At 37.3% G+C, this 20,369-nt stretch overlaps 1 protein-coding gene across 1 annotated transcript; it reads right to left on the reverse strand.

Annotated features, from left to right (window-relative positions):
- Window positions 1–4: 4 nt before the first annotated feature.
- Window positions 5–18,263, reverse strand: LOC125838491 (clathrin interactor EPSIN 1-like). Its single transcript, XM_049517524.1, has 11 exons — window positions 18,047–18,263; window positions 17,881–17,932; window positions 17,189–17,268; window positions 17,016–17,094; window positions 16,738–16,821; window positions 16,443–16,588; window positions 16,116–16,337; window positions 2,689–2,840; window positions 1,781–1,977; window positions 1,310–1,694; window positions 5–685 (listed from the first exon to the last, which is right to left on the reverse strand). Exons 1-11 carry the CDS (start codon window positions 18,085–18,087, stop codon window positions 468–470), a joined length of 1,656 nt encoding a protein of 551 aa, XP_049373481.1. The 5' UTR covers window positions 18,088–18,263; the 3' UTR covers window positions 5–467.
- Window positions 18,264–20,369: the final 2,106 nt, after the last annotated feature.

The raw sequence follows: 20,369 nt of genomic DNA on the forward strand, positions 1-20,369 counted from the left end.
GTCTCTTTAATCTTTTGAAGAAATTATTCATTTTAGCATTAGAAATCTTGGATATATAATAGGTTTCTCGAAACTTAATGAAGGCAATTAAATGAAGATTTGCACTCATAAATATCTATAAATCGCCATGACTACCACCCTCTCACAGGTACAACTAGTGTGCACAGCCACCTGTAGAGTTAAGTGCTGATTATTGTTGTTATATGACACAAGCTTTTTAAGATATGATTTGAAAAGTTGGATACAAGCTCCTCAAGAGTAGGGGGAAGAAACATCAAAACAAGATATTATCGGCATAGAAGAAGCTGCATGGTACTTCAAATAGTTGCTGGTTATCCAACATTTGGTCACTTTCCTAATTTACACAATCACAATGTAGTGTCTCCAATCGTCAAAGCTCACAAATGAATATCTTGAGTGAAACTGAGTGATCAAATATGAGTTGCCAGGGCGATAAAAGCAATTATTCACTTCTGAAAGCTGCCAAACTGATAGTTTTGTGTGTTGAGACTTGAAAATATGTCATCTCCAGCTGTTGCTGCTGATGGAAAACCAGATTTGCCATACCCAATTCCTTGACCCATTGCTTTGCTAGAGTAAAAAGAAGTTGGCCCTTTTTCTCTCTCATCTGATCCATCAGTCAATCCTCCCACTACGCCAACATCTGCAAGGTTGACCTTTTTGGCTGCAAGTTTAGGGGGGAAACAGAGTTAGTTCCAAAGGTAATTATACCATCAGGTAACCAGAAAAGTAAAATCAACCAAAACATAAGCTTCAGTATACCACTTATGAGTAATTTTTTTCATTTAAAACGTTACATCTTTTCAAACATGTGCACCTGTGTGGTCAAACCATCAAATTATTAGGAGCACAATTGGCTAAATTCATGTAGCTGATAAGGATCTGATCTGTGCCCAGCAGGGCCCACTCCAACTATCATTAGGGAGACAGGTGTGTTGGGAAACAAGACAAGAACTGTTCTGCATTGCTATTAGGCTGAGCTTATATTGACATTGTCGAGTATCCAATCAATGACTTCTTGTTAATCTGACTACATCCACCAGGTCACTGAAAGTTGCACCAAGATCATCCAACGGACTCATTTATGACATGTATGTTGAAATCAATAGGGCAAACCAAGGTGCAATTTTTCTAAGTGTAGTTTTAAGAAATCCAGCAACTATAAGACTCTGATTCAACTTGGTGCATAACACCTCCAGAATCAATGTTTTATGAGAAAACAACACACATCACTAAATATAAATAGCAACAACATTAAACAGAAATGTAAGTGATGTTCAGAACTTACGTGCACTTATATTCAGATCAATCAGCCCACGGCTCAATGAATCAGCCCATATTCCAGACCTGACTTGAAATGTGTCCTTTGGTGGTGTTTTAGCTTCAACAGACGATTTGCTTACTTTGTCACGAGCGTCATGATTCCCGCCATTACTAGTATTTTCATCGGGGAAAGGTACAGGTTTATGAGAAACAAATGAACCAAACGGGTCAGAGTTATCAAAAGTATTTAGTGGAACTGAAGCAAATGGATCAACAATGTTGATATTCATTTGGTCTGATTTTGAGGATTTGTTATCAGACTGTATAACAGGATCCGGTGCAGCGAAGAAATCTATTGTTGAAGCTGCAGCTGAAGGGGCAGGCTGGGAGGCAAACAGATCCACACCCATCTGCAGAAAATAGAAATGGCTACTTAAAAACTAACCAACCAATATTCAGAGTAAGATTTTTAACAAGGTGATGGATGGATTCTTACTGCAGTTTGGGAAGATACACCCGTTTCAGTTTGAGGTTTTGCGGATACAAAGGTGGCATCAGCAAATAAATCAACCTCTGATGGATCAGTGTTCACTGTAGATGTAGCAGTTGGAGCAGGTGTTGGTACATCCAAGAGGTCACCGAGCAAATCTTGCCCAAATAGATCTACTTGGTTAGAACTTCCTGCAGAAGGCTCTGTTTGACAACCAAATAGCTTGGTAAATTTCGAAACAAAAAATAGAAATCAAGGTGTAAGTTGCATTCTACATTGGATTAGGACCTCAATGGTTTCCTTTCGACCACACATATGTGCTCCCATTCAATGTGCGTTATTACCCCTCTCCCATCCCCCACCCAAGAGATTTATGACACAAATTTTACTTTTGGTGCATCCAAAACCAAAAGGCCTCCACTTCAACGCAATGATCTAATGTAAAGATAGATGTCTCCTATATCAAATAAATGTCTTAAAAATTGAATAATAATTTGTTGTTTTCTTCGACTAGTATATTAATATGCTCTAGTTCCTTCATCGCTGTAACTGGTATAATAGGACAGCTAGATATGAGAACTTGTTAGACTTTTAGCATTTAGCCAACCAACAGCACTTACTATTTTTTACCTAATTCAAAAAGAACACACCCCCAAAGCGTAATTTGTTGGCATACCCACATGACTTCTGCTACTACCCCTTTTTCAATAGTGTAATTTGTAGGCACACCCACCCCCATGCAGGGGCAAATTTAAAGAAGTTATTTGGCCCATACCTTTGAATCTGTGAACTTACAGATAATCTTTGTACATAAAACATGTTAAAGGGAACTTTGCACAAGGAGGGCCCCTCCTATAAAGCACAAAATAGAAGACTGCAAATTGAATCTCTTTGAAACCTCAAAAGATACTTACTAGAACTTGAAGTACCCCGAGGATCAAAATCGTCAAAATCTTCCTCGTAATTGGTTGATGGTACAGTTGAGCTCTGTGAAGAAGATTTTTCAGGCTCACCTACCTTCTTAATCATCTTTGATCCACTAGCAGAAACAGTATCTTGAACTTTGCTGCAAAATGAGACGCATGTTAAAACATCCAAGAAATCTACTCATTCATGAAAAAACAGCTTATTTCAAGTTTTGAACTTAAGTCGACGCAATGCTAAAATTTATCTACGATATAAATTAAGAGGGAACTAAAGTTCATACAAGCTCTGTATTGCAGCTTAAAGTATGAGGGACAGAAAAAACACACCTAAAGGCACAAATTTGAGAGCCAAAAGCAAGCATGGTCAGACCAAGGAGCAACCTATTCAAAAGTCTGTGAATTGCCCCATTGGGGTTGGAGTTTGGAAAGCTATTAGATCATTGTGGTCACCTCTTGCTAGAAATGTCAGCTTTAAAGTAGGTAATGGGAGAAAAGTTCTCCTCTGGCATGAAACTGGCTTGGGAATGGTTCTCTCTTTCCCTGATTTCTACAACATTGCTACTCTACCAGATGCAAACCTTTAATCAACTAAAGATGTAAAAGGATGGGATATCACTTTTAGAAGATTATTACATGATTGCGAATTGGGAAAGAGCTGTGGATCTGTTCAAGATTTTGGAATCATTCCAAGGTTTCAAAGAATCTGAGAATACTTTGAGCTAGAAATCTGGCAGTGACTGAGTTTACACTGTCAATTATGCCTACGACTACCAGATTAGGCAAATCTCACAATCTGACCTGTGGCCATGGAAGTTCATCTGGAAGAGTAAGGCCCCTTATAATTTTTATGTTTTTCTTGGCTTGTAGCAAGAGAAGCATGCTCACTCCGGAAAACTTAAGGAAGGGGATGGCATATATGCTCTAGATAGGGATGGCAATGGGGCGGGGCGGATGCGGGGCGGGCCGGGTTTAAGGTTGTGTAGGGTGGGTTTCTTTATAATGCGGGGCGGACCGGGTTGCGGGTATATGTGATCTTAGTTTTAACTTTTTACATGTTATAAGAGTCATAGAACATTATTTCTAAGATAATTTCTTTAAAGCAACTAAAATATTCAAGATAGTAAATGAAAATGGATCAATAAAAAATAATACAATTTCTTAGATGTTTCCCAATTGACCTCTAAAAAATAAATTTTTAATTCATTATCTATTAAATTAATACAATTTGATGAAAAAATGAATTTATTTTTATGAATTTTAATTTTAGTATCAAACTTAACTAGAAAAAGAAAATATTAAAAAATTATGCGGGGCGGGGCAGGGCGGGTTGAAAATGAAAAACAATTGTTATGCGGGCAGGGTGAATTAAAAATTTTGCGGGTTAAGCTCAACCTGCCCCGCCCCCGCCCCATTGCCATCCCTAGCTCTAGATGTTGTTTGTGTGGTGCAGGCGTGCAGCCAGAGAAAAGCTATATGTTTCTACACTGCCCTATAACTGGACGACGTGCTTATAGGGTTTGCAAACAACTAATTGGTTGATTGGGTTAAAGATGAAGTGTTTCTTCGCATGGAACTCACCACACCCATGTACAATCAGGTGGTTCCAGGCTTCGTCGACTATTTAATACAAGTGGTTGAGGAAGACTATCCTGAAGTGGACCCCAAAGAGGACCCAAAAGAGGATCCCGATGAAGACCCAAAAGAAGAGATGGGAGAAGACCATAGGGAAGGTTCAGAAACGGGCTCCAACATCTACGATCCGAGAGATGGAAGAGTGATAGACATGTCACCCGAATATAACCATGATGAGTCTCCAAAATATTACCCAGGGCCATATTATGATATGGGTGACGATGCTCCAACCTGGCCTTAAATTAACTTTCTTCTTTGTACTCTATCATATTTCCTCAAAGTGTCATATGGCCTATCCCTTTTGTATGCCTTGTGGCCACCCCTATATTTTCGTTTCTTAGGGTTCACCCGCCTACCTCATTGTAAAAGCCAAGCTACCTTTGATTAACGAAGTTATGTTTGTTCCAAATCCAGAATGTGTTTAAATGGATCATTTATAATCAAAGTGATTGCAATGTAGAAAGTTTGGCCAAGTCTCACACTTGACGTAATTCTTCCCTTAAGATCTCGAGTTCTTGTGCCATGTGAGCCATTTTCTCGTCATTTTGAATGAATGTCATATTTTGAGAACCCTCGAGGTTCTCTATAGGTATCATTATGTTTGCAGCAGCGTTGAACTCGTCTCTATCAGTCATCTTTCCATTTGATTGAAGGTTGTATCGTGAGTTAGCTAGTTTGCAAGTCGACACAAATCAACGTTCTTTGGGAATTAATGGTGAACAAAAAAAGAAAAGAAAAGAAGTAAAAGGGAAACCATTAGTTTAAGAGATATTGAAAGATGTAACAAATACGTACACATATATACACCTATTTAGCGACATTCAAAACGCGTCCTAATATGGAGCCTCTTTTTGCAAAGGTAGGCCTACGCTGCAATCAAATTGATAAATGATCCATTTAAACACATTTTGGATTTAGAACAAACATAACTTCATTAATCAAAGGTAGCTTGGCTTTTACAATGAGGTAGTCAGGTAGAAGTCTAAGTAACGAGAATATAAGGGTGGCCACACGGCATACAAAAAAGATAGGCCATACGACACTGAGTAGATATGATAGAGTACAAGGAAGAAAGATAATGTAAGGCCAGGTTGGAGCATCATCATCATCGTCACCCATATCATAATATGGCCCTGGGTGAAATTCTGGAATTCAGGTGACACGTCTATCACTCCTCCATCTCTCAGATCGTAGATGTTGGAGCCCATACTGAACCTTCCATATGGTCTTCTCCCATCTCTTCTTCTAGGTCTTCATCGAGATCCTCTTCGGGTCCTTCTTTGGATCCTCTTCAGGATCCTCTTCTTTTTCTTCCTCAACCACCTGTATTAAATAGTCGACAGAGCCTGCAACCACCTGATTGAACATGGGTGTAGTGAGTTCCATGCGAAGAAGCATTTCTTCTCTAACCCAATCAACCCACTGGTTGTCTGCAAACCCAATGGTCCCTTCGGTACTTGATCGAGCCATATGGCTCCCAGTGATCCGTCATGCGTAATACTCCGGCATACAACAACTTCCATTTTCTATACTCAACTCAATCATGTAATCCCATTCCAATTGCAAGTTCCTTACCAGCACCGGTGAGACTGAGGTACAAGCACCCTCATGTAACGCCATGGTCGACCACAACGATATGTCTCGGACAACTCCAAATTATCGCATAATTCGAAGAGGCGCATACGGTTAAACGCCTCCTAGCCCGATCAACTCGGTAAAGTACAAGTGTTGAGTCCTCGCAAACACAAATCCCCCTATCCAAGAAAATTTCCATTGGATGGCCTCTCTCGTAAGGTTGGTCAAAAGTGTGCGCCACTCTTCCTCTCCTACCGGTGTTCCCAATATCTGAGAGGATCTTTGTGGCTTTCAATCCTGTCACGGGCATCGATGAAGTAATCTATTAGTGGATCACGACGATAAAAGTGTTCTATCACCCAGATCTGTAACAAGAAGTTGCAGCCTCCTAAGAAGTTATTCCCTCTCGTGCATGCTGATTAACGATCGAAATACCTGGCAAGAATCATATGCACCAAGGAATATCTTTGTGGATTTGCAAAAAGGTTCATAACCATCGGTAAAATGTTGATGTCAATGGAATGAAACCTCATCAGGAAGACCATGGCCCTCGAGAAGTCCATCACGAAGATCCTTGGCCTTATGTATACCCATTATCCACGGGTGCATACAAATTCTTGTCGATGTTCCTCATAGCTTTCGAGACGACCATACCTTCTAAAAAGGTATTCTAACTTTACCTTTTCATTCTCCACATACCTTAAAGATGGAAAGATATGTAGTACTAGGAGGATCAAAATATCACCTTTACATATGGCTGATGGGATTATCGGCAACCTTCATCTGATTGATAGTTCAGTAAAACTACTAAACTCTTCCAATGTGGGAGTGATCTCAAAATCTGAGAATTTAAAGGTCACTGTGCTTGGATCCTAAAACTCCATTAGCAGTTTAATAAAGACTGTAGGCTCGGGTCCCAAAAGTGATAATAATGCACCCAAATGCCTTCGAACCTCGACTCCATGTGCTCCACGGATGTTTCACCACCAGTTTTGTAGGATGTGTGGGGCTGAAACAACCATTTGGATATCTTGAAGGGTTTTGGTTGATATTCATATGAAAGAAGGTAAATGGTATGATGAGTTTATTTTGCTCCAAATCTGTTACGAGTTTTAGTTTGGATCATTCATATCAATTTCACACAAAACGTATGTCATCGAGTTTTTAAAGAAGAAACTTATTGACATGTGGGAAGTTTCCTAAACGCAACGACAATACCTTATATTGTCCTTCCTAAAGCTATGCAATTGACCTATTTCTAGAGTAGAATTTTTCCCTACATATTTAAGAGTAGGGCTGAATAATTGCGAGAAGGCGCACTAACTTAATTGCACCAACTCTGAAATTAGAGAATCCAAAGAAGTTACACCCCTCACATGAACCAATGTGCGTGTACGGCCAAAGACTCGAGAGCAAGTGCAAATGACAGTGTAAGGAAAGCAGTAACAAGTAGTGTTTCAAAACAAATAAGGAACACAAGTTTTGATTTGTCTTGTGGCCTTTCAATCAAAGCAATATATCATTTAGGTAAAGGAAATATTAAGCTAAAAATAAACAAATAATCACAAATCTTTATTCCTAAGCTGAGTTTTCTAAGGTTAAAACCTAAGTATTAATGGTTCAATTGCTATATTTAGTGGTAATACATAGCTTGGGCTAATTATCTCTGTCTACTTTCCTTTTGTTAAAAGTCTAAGCTTTATTTACTTTCCTTCTTTATACTCAATCATGTTTATGAATAGTTTAAGTAGCAATCTAAGTTAAAACAACTTGACATCCTTGCTTATTCTCTTCTTCAGTTTAAATTGGTTTGGGAGCTCAATCCCCCATATTAGTGTTAGATGTTGTATTGTTCAACTAAAGTGTGGGTTTATCCAAAATTTATTTAGTCTTTGCATCATGAAGGGTATAGCTACATTCGGCTACATCACGACTTTCTATGACATGTAGTTTTAAAAATGTAGATTAACCATGTAGTTCTTTTTCTCGTAAGAAATGTCATTATTTTAGATTTTAATGAATCTCGTTTCTGTTTCAAATTATGGGAAGCTTAGTTTCCTTTATGAACTCTGTTGTGCATCTTATCCTTCCCTTCACTTCATTTTGTGTTCCAGTTAAGCCTTAGATTTATTACAAGTTCTTTCAAAAAACCTGTCTTAACCTTGTGCGAATCTGCTTGAAGCTCTTTCGTCTTTTGATCAAATGTTGCTTCTATAGGATGTTATTTGATAGAAGATGAGTTATGGATTCACTGTTTAGTTGCTGCTATCTTTTGTTGCTATTTGTCATATTTGTGTCTTTTGGGATAGAGTTGAGGCCCAGTGATTGCGACACTTTAGGCAAATTATGTTGCATTTTGGGAAAAGTTCGCAGCATTCAGGTGTTTAATATCTGTTACATTCTTCCTATTTGTCCACACGAATGACCATGGTGATTAAATTAGCTTATTTTCATGTCAACATCATCATGATTAAATGTTATTATCATGTGTTGGCTATAAATGACTATGATGCGTCTTTAAACCCTTTTTAAACTTAGCTCCTGTATACAACTTTTTTTTGCAAGTCTTGATTCAAAATGTGTGAGGATAATTTATAGTTTTGTCAAGTAGAATAGTTTATTTGAATGCTTTCTAGTTCTCTCTTTTTTTTCTTTTTTCTTTTAGTAAAAATTTGTGTTGTTCTAATCTATCTAAATGTGATAAAGTCTATAGAATGTTAACATGAAATTTATCCTTCTCTGCCATAATCTTGCTCTAGTATTTAATCACCTAGTTTTGGTCTTCTTGTTGAGATAAATGCTTCAAGGGTGGAAGGTTGAATGGTCACTGCCTGTCTAGTACTCTAGTTTTACCCTTACTTTTAGCATATCCTTTGTTTAAAGCATTAAAAATGTTGATTTTAGCTTTGGAGCCAGCTGCTAGTTCTGTCTTTATTGTATAAATAGTGCATACTGTAGGTAGGCTGTTTCTGATTTCCTTCCTTTATGGTCCTGCTTGTTGTTCTGAAGTAAAAAATGGGTATGGACAAGCTATGTAATAATGTATTCACTCATTTTGTTTAAATGTGTGGTCCTTTTGAAATCTTTAAATGTAGCAGTGTATTCCTTTATCAAGAGGCTATTATAGATATATATGCATATGCTATCCTATTTGAGGGTTCATGTTAAGATTTAACTATCTATTGTGATATATTGACATTATTTGGTTTAAGTTTCTTCAGTCATTTAATACCTGAAGCCAGTGAAATACTCCAGTATATTTGGTTTAACTATCCATTCTGAGCTTGTTTTTAAGCTGCTGGTTCCAATAAGTTGAAATACTCCAGTATATTTCCCTACTTTGCATCAGTTTATTAGTTGCTTATTAATAACTTTTGGTGTCTTAATGCTGAAGAATACAACCCTACCCGTTTCAAAAAAAAAATGCTAGTACAATTTGCAAAGTTTTTTTTTGATAAAGGTAACATTTGTATATCAATCATCAGCTCAAAGCTGGTATCCAAAATTTACATCATATCGTCCCTCCACACATGTGTGTCGGGCATAAACAAAAGATAAAGAAAAGAAAAGAAGAAAAAAGAGAAACTATCCCTAGATCCTCCTTTCATCTTTATAAGGACCCTAGAATGTCTACAATAGCCACAGGGTCATCTATATACTCTGAACTACACCAATAGCAAAAAGTGATAATGCAGTTCATTTTAATCTTGTGCAGAGGGCTGCTCTTGTTATCAAAATTCCTAGAATTCCTTTCTTTCCATATGGTCCACCAAATAACAGCTGGGACAATTTTCCATCTACTCTTGTCTGTGCTGCCACTGCCCTCCATATTCCAGCTTTCTAGAGCCTGTCATGTTCTCCCTGGAACAGTCCAACTTATACCTCTGAAGCTAGTAAACAAATTCCACAGTTGGCCAACCACTTTACAATGTAAGAACAGATGATTAATTGTCTCTGCAACCTGCTCACAGAAACAGCATCTTGGGCACATTTGTATTCCCCTCTTCATAAGATTCTCTTGTGTAAGTACAGCCTCTTTCACCACCAACCAAGTAAAAACTACCACTTTATATGGTATTTTAACCTTCCATATAAGCTTCCAAGGCAGTTAACTTGGGATCCCATCTGATTCATAATTCTATATGCAGAACTGACAGTGAATAAACCTTTATTATGACATTTCCATTTAAGAGTGTCTTCTCCATCCTTGAATCCTAAGAACTGATCAAGTGTTCCATAAAATTCAGCCAATCTTTCCACCTCCCAGTCTTGCATTAGTCTTCTGTAGGTAAGGTTCCATCCATGTTCAGACCAAACTTCATAAAGAGTCGACTCTTATTGTTGGTTCAGGTGATGAATATCCGGGAACAAGCGTTTGAGGCTTCCATTCCCTAACCAGTTATCTTCCCAAAACCTGATCTTCCTCCCATTGTTCACATTACATTCAGTTTTTGCATAGAAATCATGCCATAAGTTTCTAATTGATCTCCACAAACTGGTTCCATATGTGGATGTCACTTCCTTAGTCTTCCAGGGTCCTTCCTTCCCATATTTGGCCTGGATCACCCTACCCCACAAAGATTGATCTTCTAAAGGAAATCTCCACAACCACTTCATGAGAAGACTTTTGTTCTGCTTTCTAAGATTTTTGATTGCCAGTCCTCCCTGCTTCTTGGATAGTAGCAGTGTCTTCCATTCGACTAGGTGGAAACCTTTATATTCCTTCTCACCGTGCCACAAAAAATTCCTTCTCAAAGCATCAATTCTTTCTTCCACCTTTGCTGGAAGGGGAAAAACTGACATTAAGTAAGTTGGTAATGCATCCAGGACTGAGTTAATCAGCACTAATCTACCACCTCTTGATAAATATTGAGACTTCCACCTAGACAATCTTTTCTCACATCTTTCCACTACTCCATTCCATATCTCTTTGGATTTGCTATTGGCACCCAAAGGCATACCCAAGTATGTTGCTGGTAACTGCCCTATTTCTCCACCCAAAAGATCCCCCAGATTTTGTATTCTGGGCACATCATTGATTGGAAAGATGTGACTCTTTCTCCAATTAATGTGCAACCCTAATACCGACTCAAATAGTATGAGAACTATCCTCAGAATTTTTAGTTGGCTGTCTTCTGCATCACAAAAATCAAAGTGTCATCTGCATATTGCGGATGGGTGATTTCCAATCTAGTATTCATCTCTTTGACCACATTAAAACCCCTTATCCAATCATTCCTATGTGTTGTTTTAATCATACTGTTCAGGCCTTCCATGACTAGTAAAAATAAGAAAGGTGAGAGTGGATCACCTTGTCTCAAGCCTCTGCTTGCCGGAAAGAAACCTTCAGGAGAACCATTTATTAGTATTGAGAACTTGACAGTGCTAATGCAGAACCTTATCCATCTTATCCACTTCCTCCCAAAACCCATACTATGTAGAATTCCAAGCAAATACTCCCAGTTAACATGGTCATATGTCTTCTCTATGTCCAGTTTACACATAATGCCTGGGATTTTATCCTTCACTCTTGAGTCAAGACATTCATTTGCAATGAGAACAGCATCAGTGATCTGTCTTCCTTTCAGAAATGCCATTTGTTGAGTGTCAACCAGCTTTGGCATCACCTTTTTTTGAAATAGGTAACTTTGTATTCACACAAAAGACCTCATCAAAATCGATGAGGTGGGATTTACAAACCCCCAAGGGGTGCCATCATACTCAAATCCAAAAAGACAAAACTAACTTTACAATTGGCTTTTAAACTCCACAAGGCTATCTACTTCCCCCACTAAATTTTGCTTACACCAAAAATACAAAAGACTAAGGCATTTCATCTTGATCTCCTCTGGGCTGCTAACCTTTCCTTCAAAACATCTCCCATTCCTTTCCTTCCATAGTGTCCACCATATGCAAGCAGGGATATTTTTCCACCAGTCTTCTTTTGATCCTCTCTTTCCGATTCCTTGCCAGTGTGTTAGGACCTCAAAAGTGGTTCTGGGCATTGTCCAGTTAACCCTGAGTATACAAACGAACATGTTCCACAGATCTGTAGCTATCTTGCAATGCAGAAACAAATGACCATTTACTTCAGCCTTCTGTCCGCACATGTAGCACTTTGAACAGATCTGTATACCTCTTCTTTGTAGCACTTCATGGGTGAGACAAGCTCTTCTAATTACCAACCAAGTGAAACATGCAACTTTTAAAGGAACCTTAATTTTCCAAATTAATTTCCAAGGCCAAACTGTTGTCAGGAGATGATTGGTATTCCTCTCCCAATAGCATGATTTAACTGTAAAAACCCCTCTGCTATGCAGTCTCCAAACTGGTTTGTCCGGCTCTGTAACAGTGCCTGGAAACAAGTTTAAAGCATGCAGTAGGTCTGCTACTCTTCCAACCTCCCAATCATTTAGAGCCATCTGAACATAAGGTCCCAACCTTGAGGGGTCCACATTTGCGCTATAGTGTCATTCTGCTGTAGACTGATAATGTACAGATCGGGAAAAAGTATCCTCAGATTTACGTCACCTAACCAGGTCTCGTTCCAGAAACTGGTCTTCAAACCATTCCCCACTCTGAAGGTCACCTTTGCACTGAAATCAGGCCACATCCTCCTGATGGTTTTCCATACAGAGCACCCAAAGGTGCCATTCACCTCTTCAGTTATCCAGTTGCTTTGTAGGTCATATTTCTCTGCAATAAACCTCCTCCATAATGCCATATCTTCACAACAGAATCTCCACAACCATTTTTGCAGCAGGCTAGTGTTCTGAGTACTCAATTTCTTAATGCCCAGACCTCCTTGTGCTTTGCTCATTGTCACCTCTTCCCATTTAACCAGGTTGTATCCTTGCTTCTCTTTATTTCCTTGCCAGAGGAAGACCCTTCTCAGCTTGTTGAGTTTCTTTCCAATACTTTTTGGTAGTGGGAAAAGACTTAGCATATAAGTCGGAAGTGCATCCAGAACTGATTTTATGAGAGTCAATCTACCTCCCAGGGATATATATTGACTCTTCCACCTTGTCAGCTTTCTTTCACTTCTCTCCAGAACTTCACTCCATACTTCCAATTTTTTGTTCTTGGCGCCCAGGGGCATCCCCAGGTATTTGGTGGGAAGAGAAGCTACTTGGCAGCCCAGGTTGTCGGCAAGGCCTTGCATGTCATTTACTTGATTAACCGGGAACAAACAACTCTTCTGCCAGTTTACATGTAGTCCTGATATGCCTTCAAAAATGGTTAGTATTGCCCTTAAATGTCTAATTTGCGACACTTCTGCACCACAAAACACTAAAGAGTCGTCCGCATAGAGAAGGTGTGTGACCTCCATATTATTGGCTCTGTTTGTGTGTGCACCAAAACCTCTTATCCACCCCATTTCATTTGCCTTTTTGACCATGTAGTTGAGTCCCTCCATTGCTAGGAGAAATAAGAAAGGAGACATGGGATCTCCTTGTCTCAATCCCCTTTGTGATTGAAAAAAACCTTCAGGACTCCCATTTATAATGATTGAGAACTTCACTGTTGACACGCAAAACTTGATCCAATTCACCCATTTCCTCCCAAACCCCATTTCACTCAGAACTTTCCAGAGGTAGTTCCAGTTGACATGATCATATGCCTTCTCTATATCCAATTTGCATAGGATACCTGGTATCTTTTGTTTTTCCCTGGAGTCCACCAGCTCATTTGCCAACAAAGAGGCATCCATTATTTGTCTGTCCTTCAAAAAAGCCATTTGGTGCTCATCAATCAGTCTCCCCATCACTGTTTTCATTCTCTCGGTGATCAGCTTAGCGATGATTTTGTACATTCCACCAATCAAACTTATTGGCCTAAAATCCTTGAGTTCCGCAGCTCCGAGCTTCTTGGGGATTAATACCACAAAAGTGGCATTCAAGGATCTTTCAAACACTTCATTCTGATGGAAAGGCATCACCTTCTTTAGCCTTTCTGTAAGAATTTTGGAAATTAGTTTGTAGACACTTCCAATCAGACTGATTGGTCTAAAATCTCTCAATTCTTTGGCTCCATTCTTCTTTGGAATGAGTGCAATGTAAGTTGCATTAAGGCTCTTTTCAAAAACTTCCTGAGAATGGAACTTCCGGATAGTAGCCATCACATCCCCCTTTAGAATCTCCCAACACTTCACAAAGAAACCCATAGTATACCCATCTGGACCCGGTGCCTTGTCTATAGCACATGCCTTGAGCCTTTTCAGGACCTCATCTTCTTCAAAAGGTTTCTGTAAATCTTGTTGCTCCTCCCTGTTGATTACTGGCCAGGGGTACATGTTGTAAGCAGGTCTATGAATCCACTATGCTAATTTCATCTTTAATATGTTGTAGATTAAACCAAAAAGCCAAAAGCAATAAACATTAGACTTAATCTTATGCACCTTATTAGTTTTCCCTTCAAAACATCTTGCATTTCTTTTTTTCCACCACACCCAGCAAACACAAGCTGATATTGTTTTTCAAATCTTCCTGGCAGGCTTCCTAATTCCTTCAGTACTCTAGATGGTCAGTAGCTCCCTCACTGAATGAGGCATGGTGAATGGTATCTTGAATAAGTTAAAAAACAGTGACCATAACTGACTTGCTACAGAGCAATATAGAAAGAGATGGCTGCAATACCCCTTCACTGTTATACATAACTACTACATAATGACAACCTCTTTTCTGAAGATTGATTTCAGACAGGAACGCCTCATGAGTAACCGACCCCATAAAGCAACAAACCTTGTAAGGAGCCTTGGACTTCCACAAGTGCTGCCATGGTCAACTAAAAGGGCTTCCCCCATCACAACTAAGCTAGTGTTTGGCCATAGATTTTCAAATATTATTTGGGTGAAATTTCACCATGTGTTTGGCCATAGTATTTGGGAAACATATCTCACTTTTTTAGAAAAATATGATTTATACCCATAACTTTTAAAAACTATCAAAACTAACCATAAGTATGTATTACAAGTCAATTGGATTTTCGTTGCAACAAATAACAAGTAGTGTCCATGACACTAGAGCAATGTGGTAGTTTGGAGTGAGTGCAACAAGCATCATTCCATACATCGTGAAGTAGACAAAGCACATGACTTTGTTACCCTGAGCCGATTGTTCATCATTTTCATCTACAACCGTATCATCACTACCATATTCACTGAATATTGCATCACTACTTTGGTGTTCACGTAAAAAAAATATGTAATACAGCGCAAACAACTACTAGTATTTAGAAATTTGGGTTATTTGCCAAAAATATTTTCCAAATAATGGCAACTTGTATGGACAAACACTATTTGCCAAATTTTTTCCCAAATTTTACTTGGGAAATCTATGGCCAAAAGGGTCCTAATTGTTTTGTAGCATGAACTAACTAAGAAAAACCCATTATTTTGCCTAGTCAGAGGGTACTGTCAGGTGCCTTGACAGTTAGAGCCACTTTGTCAAAGTACAAGGAGCCTACATTATGTGGACTCATATACAAGTATTTAATCTTCAACTAACAGTAACTCATGTGCGAATATCTGTCACAGACATCCCACTACTCAATTTCTTATTCTTCAATGTAGCTAAAAGGGTCCATAAGATTTGTCTATTAACACTTTAGTGTAGTCTAAAGGATCCATAAGCAGCACTTATCCTTATTCCCCCACCACACGCCACCCCAACTCCTCTCCTGATCCCCAACAAAAGTACAGCACCCTTCACGCTTGTTTTGACATGGGTCCTTCAAGGCAAATATAGAGAAGTGATAACATAGAGAACTTTCTTTTTCTAGAAGAAGCAGAAACTACATAGAGCAAAAGTTTGTGCTAGCAACATGAACATCTGAGAACATGGTAACACGTATCCTCAGTTTATGCACCACCAGCAATGTAATTTTTTCCCATTTTCCTGGTATATATGTTACATTCTTCGGCAATCAGCTTTAAAAGAGTATGTTAGTTGAATGGTTATGCATCACCAGTTAACAGGTTCAGCAATTACGTGAAAGCATGAACTGTCTTAGACCCATAATCCCCAAATGTGAGTCTACAAAAACAACATATTCAGTGTAACACCAAATGTGAGTCCTTTTCATGTAAAAACCTCGTGGTTAATCAGCTATCGCATAAAGTCAGTGCAGGATAAAGGAAGTCAGCTACACTTATTTTAAGAAAATTCAATGATACAAATAAATAAGCTAATGGAGCCAGGTGTACAGACCTGCCATAGCGAGAGGATCCCTTCTTTGGCTTAAAAGTACTTTGATCAACCTTATCTTCATCATATCGATCCTTTTCATTATAACTATCCTTAAATGAATCACCATCGCTTTTATTTCCAAAACCTCCATATCGTTCACTACTCTGAAAGCCGCTTCTGCTGCTACTAAAAGAGGCAGAGCTTGCCTTATATGTTATTCCGGAAGATGATAGTCCAACGTACCTAAAAGGTGGCATCTGATACCATTAGCATGTAATTATGCAACTACAGTTTTCAGGTACTCTTGAGTAATCAAAATGAAAGTCAGACCTGAAATAATATACTTACTTCTCACGATTTGCAGTAGCTTTACTCCTAACCTCTTGTATCTTCTCTTTGTTATTTAATAATGCCACAACATTTTCCGCCTTCTTCCTCACATTAATTCCCACATCCTTACCATTTGGCTCAACATACTCGAAAGTTGTGAGAGACTTGTGCAAAAAATTGAAATGATAAATACGTACGATATAAAGGGAGAAAGTATTTGACCATACGTGTTTCGTAAAACTAGGAAAAAGCTCTATGTATTGGTGATGGAAAATGAAAAAAAAATTGAGAAAATAACATGAATTTTACGTACAGAGATCTGATAGGTATGTTCTATGATGTCATCAATTGCACGTTCAGCTCCATGCGCCACCAAGTACTCTATAACAGCCAATGACTGGTACAAAAATTAATTCCATTGCTATTTAAATAAGAGATCGTTTGAAAAGTTGTAAGAATAGAAACTCGAAAGAGACAACAAAGTTGACCGTTGGAAGTTTAACTTTTTGCAATCTTTTTGTTTTGTTTGAAGTACTTAAGTTTTAACTCTCTTAGCTATGAAAGTTGATGCCATAAAAAGTACAGTTCTACCTTATAGACATAACGCCAGTTCTTTCCAGTTTCAGTCAATCTTGTCCAGAGCACATTCATGACCATCTGACACTCGGAGCTGCAAAATACCTCAATAGATCAACCAGCTGAAGAAAAGACGCACACAAATAATTACCCAACTGAATCAAGAAAATACAATGGCTAAGTCGTACAATTTTTTTGTGGCCTGTGCTATCTCAGCCAAAGCAGTACCATGAGGGCCCCATGGCTCATCGTCAGTAGCATCCAATACCTAGTACCGTGTTGAAATAATCACATCATCCTTCAAACCAGTGACAGAAAATGAATTGAAGAGAGTCCAAAGTAGTAAGCCCTAACATCCAATCTACTTCTACGCCCCTCCTTTCTATAAGAAGCCTAGCTTAAGGATACTCGCCAGCATATGCCTAGACCAAAAAGTAAGCCTGAGCTATGCAAAGTTAAAACACATAGCAAAGAGCACAACTGTGGTGATGCTTTCATGATGACATTTAGCCCACTAAACTTCATTTTTTGGGTTCCAACACACGATCAAATAAGTAGGTAGTTAAGAATATTAGCAAACAGCAGATAGAATTCTGAGGCACAATTACGACAGAGATCAGAGATCCGGCCAAATAAGAAGTTTATAGCATTGTATCTCATTTCTATGGTTCAACCCCATAGGATTCTTTGTGTATTCTTAGGTAGTTCCGTGGCTTGATCCTGTAGTACTATTCTCTACATTTTCTACTCAACAACTATGAAAACAAAAATTTTACTTCAGAACTAGTGTGCATCATTCAACTTAATTAATCAGTCACTGCATAGTCACAATGAGCTAATACCAACCAAGATACTCAGAAAAAGTGAATTTTTTATTTACCTTCTGCTCGATCTCAGGGACTTTCAATACTTTCAAATTCACCTCCCTCTTTCTGGTAAAAATTGACACATAAAACAATTAATTGATTTCAAAAAAATTACAAGTGGATACTACTAATTCACAGCTTTAAGCAAAAGATGATAACTTGGCAAAAGAAAAAGCTTACATTTCGCGGACCGTTTGATCGAAGACCTTCATGAAATCCATGGCTGAATCTACCCAATAAGTAAAATCTGATTCAAAATTCTGGAAAAAGATACAGAGATCTGAAACTGAAAGGAAAAAGGATGAGATCTCTCCAAAAAGTATAAAGCCGATGAGATCTCTCTCAACTCTGGCTTTGCCAAGAGAAAGAGAAATAGCAACACCGTTTTTTTTAAAAGGTTAAAAGGGTCAAATTTTCCCTGTTATTACCTTAACGGGTTGTTTGGTAGCGGGGTAGAGCTCAATCTAATATATGAAAGTTATTGATGTAAAAAATGCTTCTGAATCTGATGAAAATTATTAATTTTATATCTGAACTATTAATAATCTTAAAATTATTTATTTACTTGACTAATTAAATTTATATACTTCCGATTTGTCATATGACATAACAAGTGGCTTCAAACTCTTGTAGGAACATGATGCTTTTAATAAAAATTTGAGAAAAGTATTGAAAACACCCCTAAACTTGTAGTTCAGTTAAGTTCAAGTAAAGAAATGTTTTTTAGGCTGTCAATAGTTTGGGAATGAAACTAATAATTTGTGCAGAGTTTAAGGGTTTTTCAATATTTCTTTAGGCTGTCAATAGTTTGGGGATGAAATTAATAATTTGTGCAGAGTTTAAGGGTATTTTCAATATTTCTCTCTTAATTTTATTCAATATTTGATTGGCATGTTTTAAATGTCGTGTAAAAGTTACACTAAACCTCACTTAATTAATATAAGGTGGAATCATGAAATATTATTATTATCTTGTAGAGATATTATTAATGAGTGTTTTGATATTCAATGATGGTTGATTTTGATCACTTCAAAATTGTTGTATTTTACTAATTTATGTATCATAGTTATTAAATTCACATTAAAAAAAGTTATTATACATAAAGCACAATGAATACATCAAAATCATTGTATCTTACTAAATTATGTATCATATTATTGAATTCACATTAAAAAAATAAATTCATTACATAAAGTACAATGTATGTGTATGATTCATTGTAATATATTTTTTGTTAAACAATTCACTAAAAAGATAAGTGTTTTGGATGTTGTCAATTTTGCAATCCCGGCTTGGACGGCGAATATTCAGCAAGAGATAATAGCAAATTGTTTTCGACACTGCAAAATTCATTGGGAGATGAAATCTCAAAAAAAATAAAATGAAAGAACCCACTTGTCAAAACGTTACTCATGAACTTGAGGTCATGATTAATGAATATGGTTACCGCAATAAAATGGACGTCAATAACCTGTTGGATTACCCGGGTAAAAATTATACATGTTCATAGGTCCAGAGCTTAAAAGAAGTTGTGGATACCACCGAAAAAAACAATGTTGATGATTAAGTTAAAGATGATACAATACCTTTGGCGTAAGAAGCACTTATCGCATCTAGAAACTTTTCACAATTTTATGGTGCAATTCGAAAAGACAACACCTGAACTTTTGGATGAAATAAGAAAAAGTTAGAGATAAGTTTCAACTAGATTAAAATTTTAACAAAAAACAAAACACAATATAATCATATTTCACTAAATTGTCTTAGATATATTTGTACTTTTAAATAATTATTAATTTATAATATTAATGGGACCATTATATGGGGGCTTCCAAAAATGTATTATCTTATTTTCTTATCGAAATGGGTGACTTTTTCATTGGCCCAAGTTGAGACTGCAGAAAAATAATATTATAGAGAGATTATTAATTTACCGAGTATTAATTTGTTATGATTTTATTGTATTCATATAGTAATTTTATATGGTGTTGTGTTTTAGTAATTCTACATAAATAATAGTCACATAATTTATAAGGAAATATATGTAGTATAATTTTATGTTGAGTAGAAGGTGAAATAAGTTATGTAGGTGTATTAATTATGCATGGATTAAAATGATAAAACTACATATTTACCCCTATCAACTTACTTTCAATTTTTTTTTATTATATGTACATTTTAACAATTACACCATTTACTTTTTTTGCTTTAAAAAAAAAAACATGAGTCGGAAGTCTTTCCACAAACAACTAATCGAGTCATTGATTAGTTTAAATTATACTATATGCATGTGGGTATTAGTTACATATTTTTTAAATGTTATTGTACTTTGATAAAAATCGATCGAATTAGTCTAATTTATTTACTTATTTGTTAGAGATTCGGGTGCGATTTCGGCCTTGAAATAGGTTATGGACCTTCTTTTTAGACTTGGCTAATTAGTTAGATTATATTTATATTGAGTCATATTAATCGTTAGCGAGGCTTTAGGTTGAGAATTTAG

Source organism: Solanum verrucosum, unplaced genomic scaffold, assembly GCF_900185275.1.
Source record: "Solanum verrucosum unplaced genomic scaffold, falcon-dt-bn FXZP01000182.1, whole genome shotgun sequence".
NCBI classification, from domain to species: domain Eukaryota; kingdom Viridiplantae; phylum Streptophyta; class Magnoliopsida; order Solanales; family Solanaceae; genus Solanum; species Solanum verrucosum.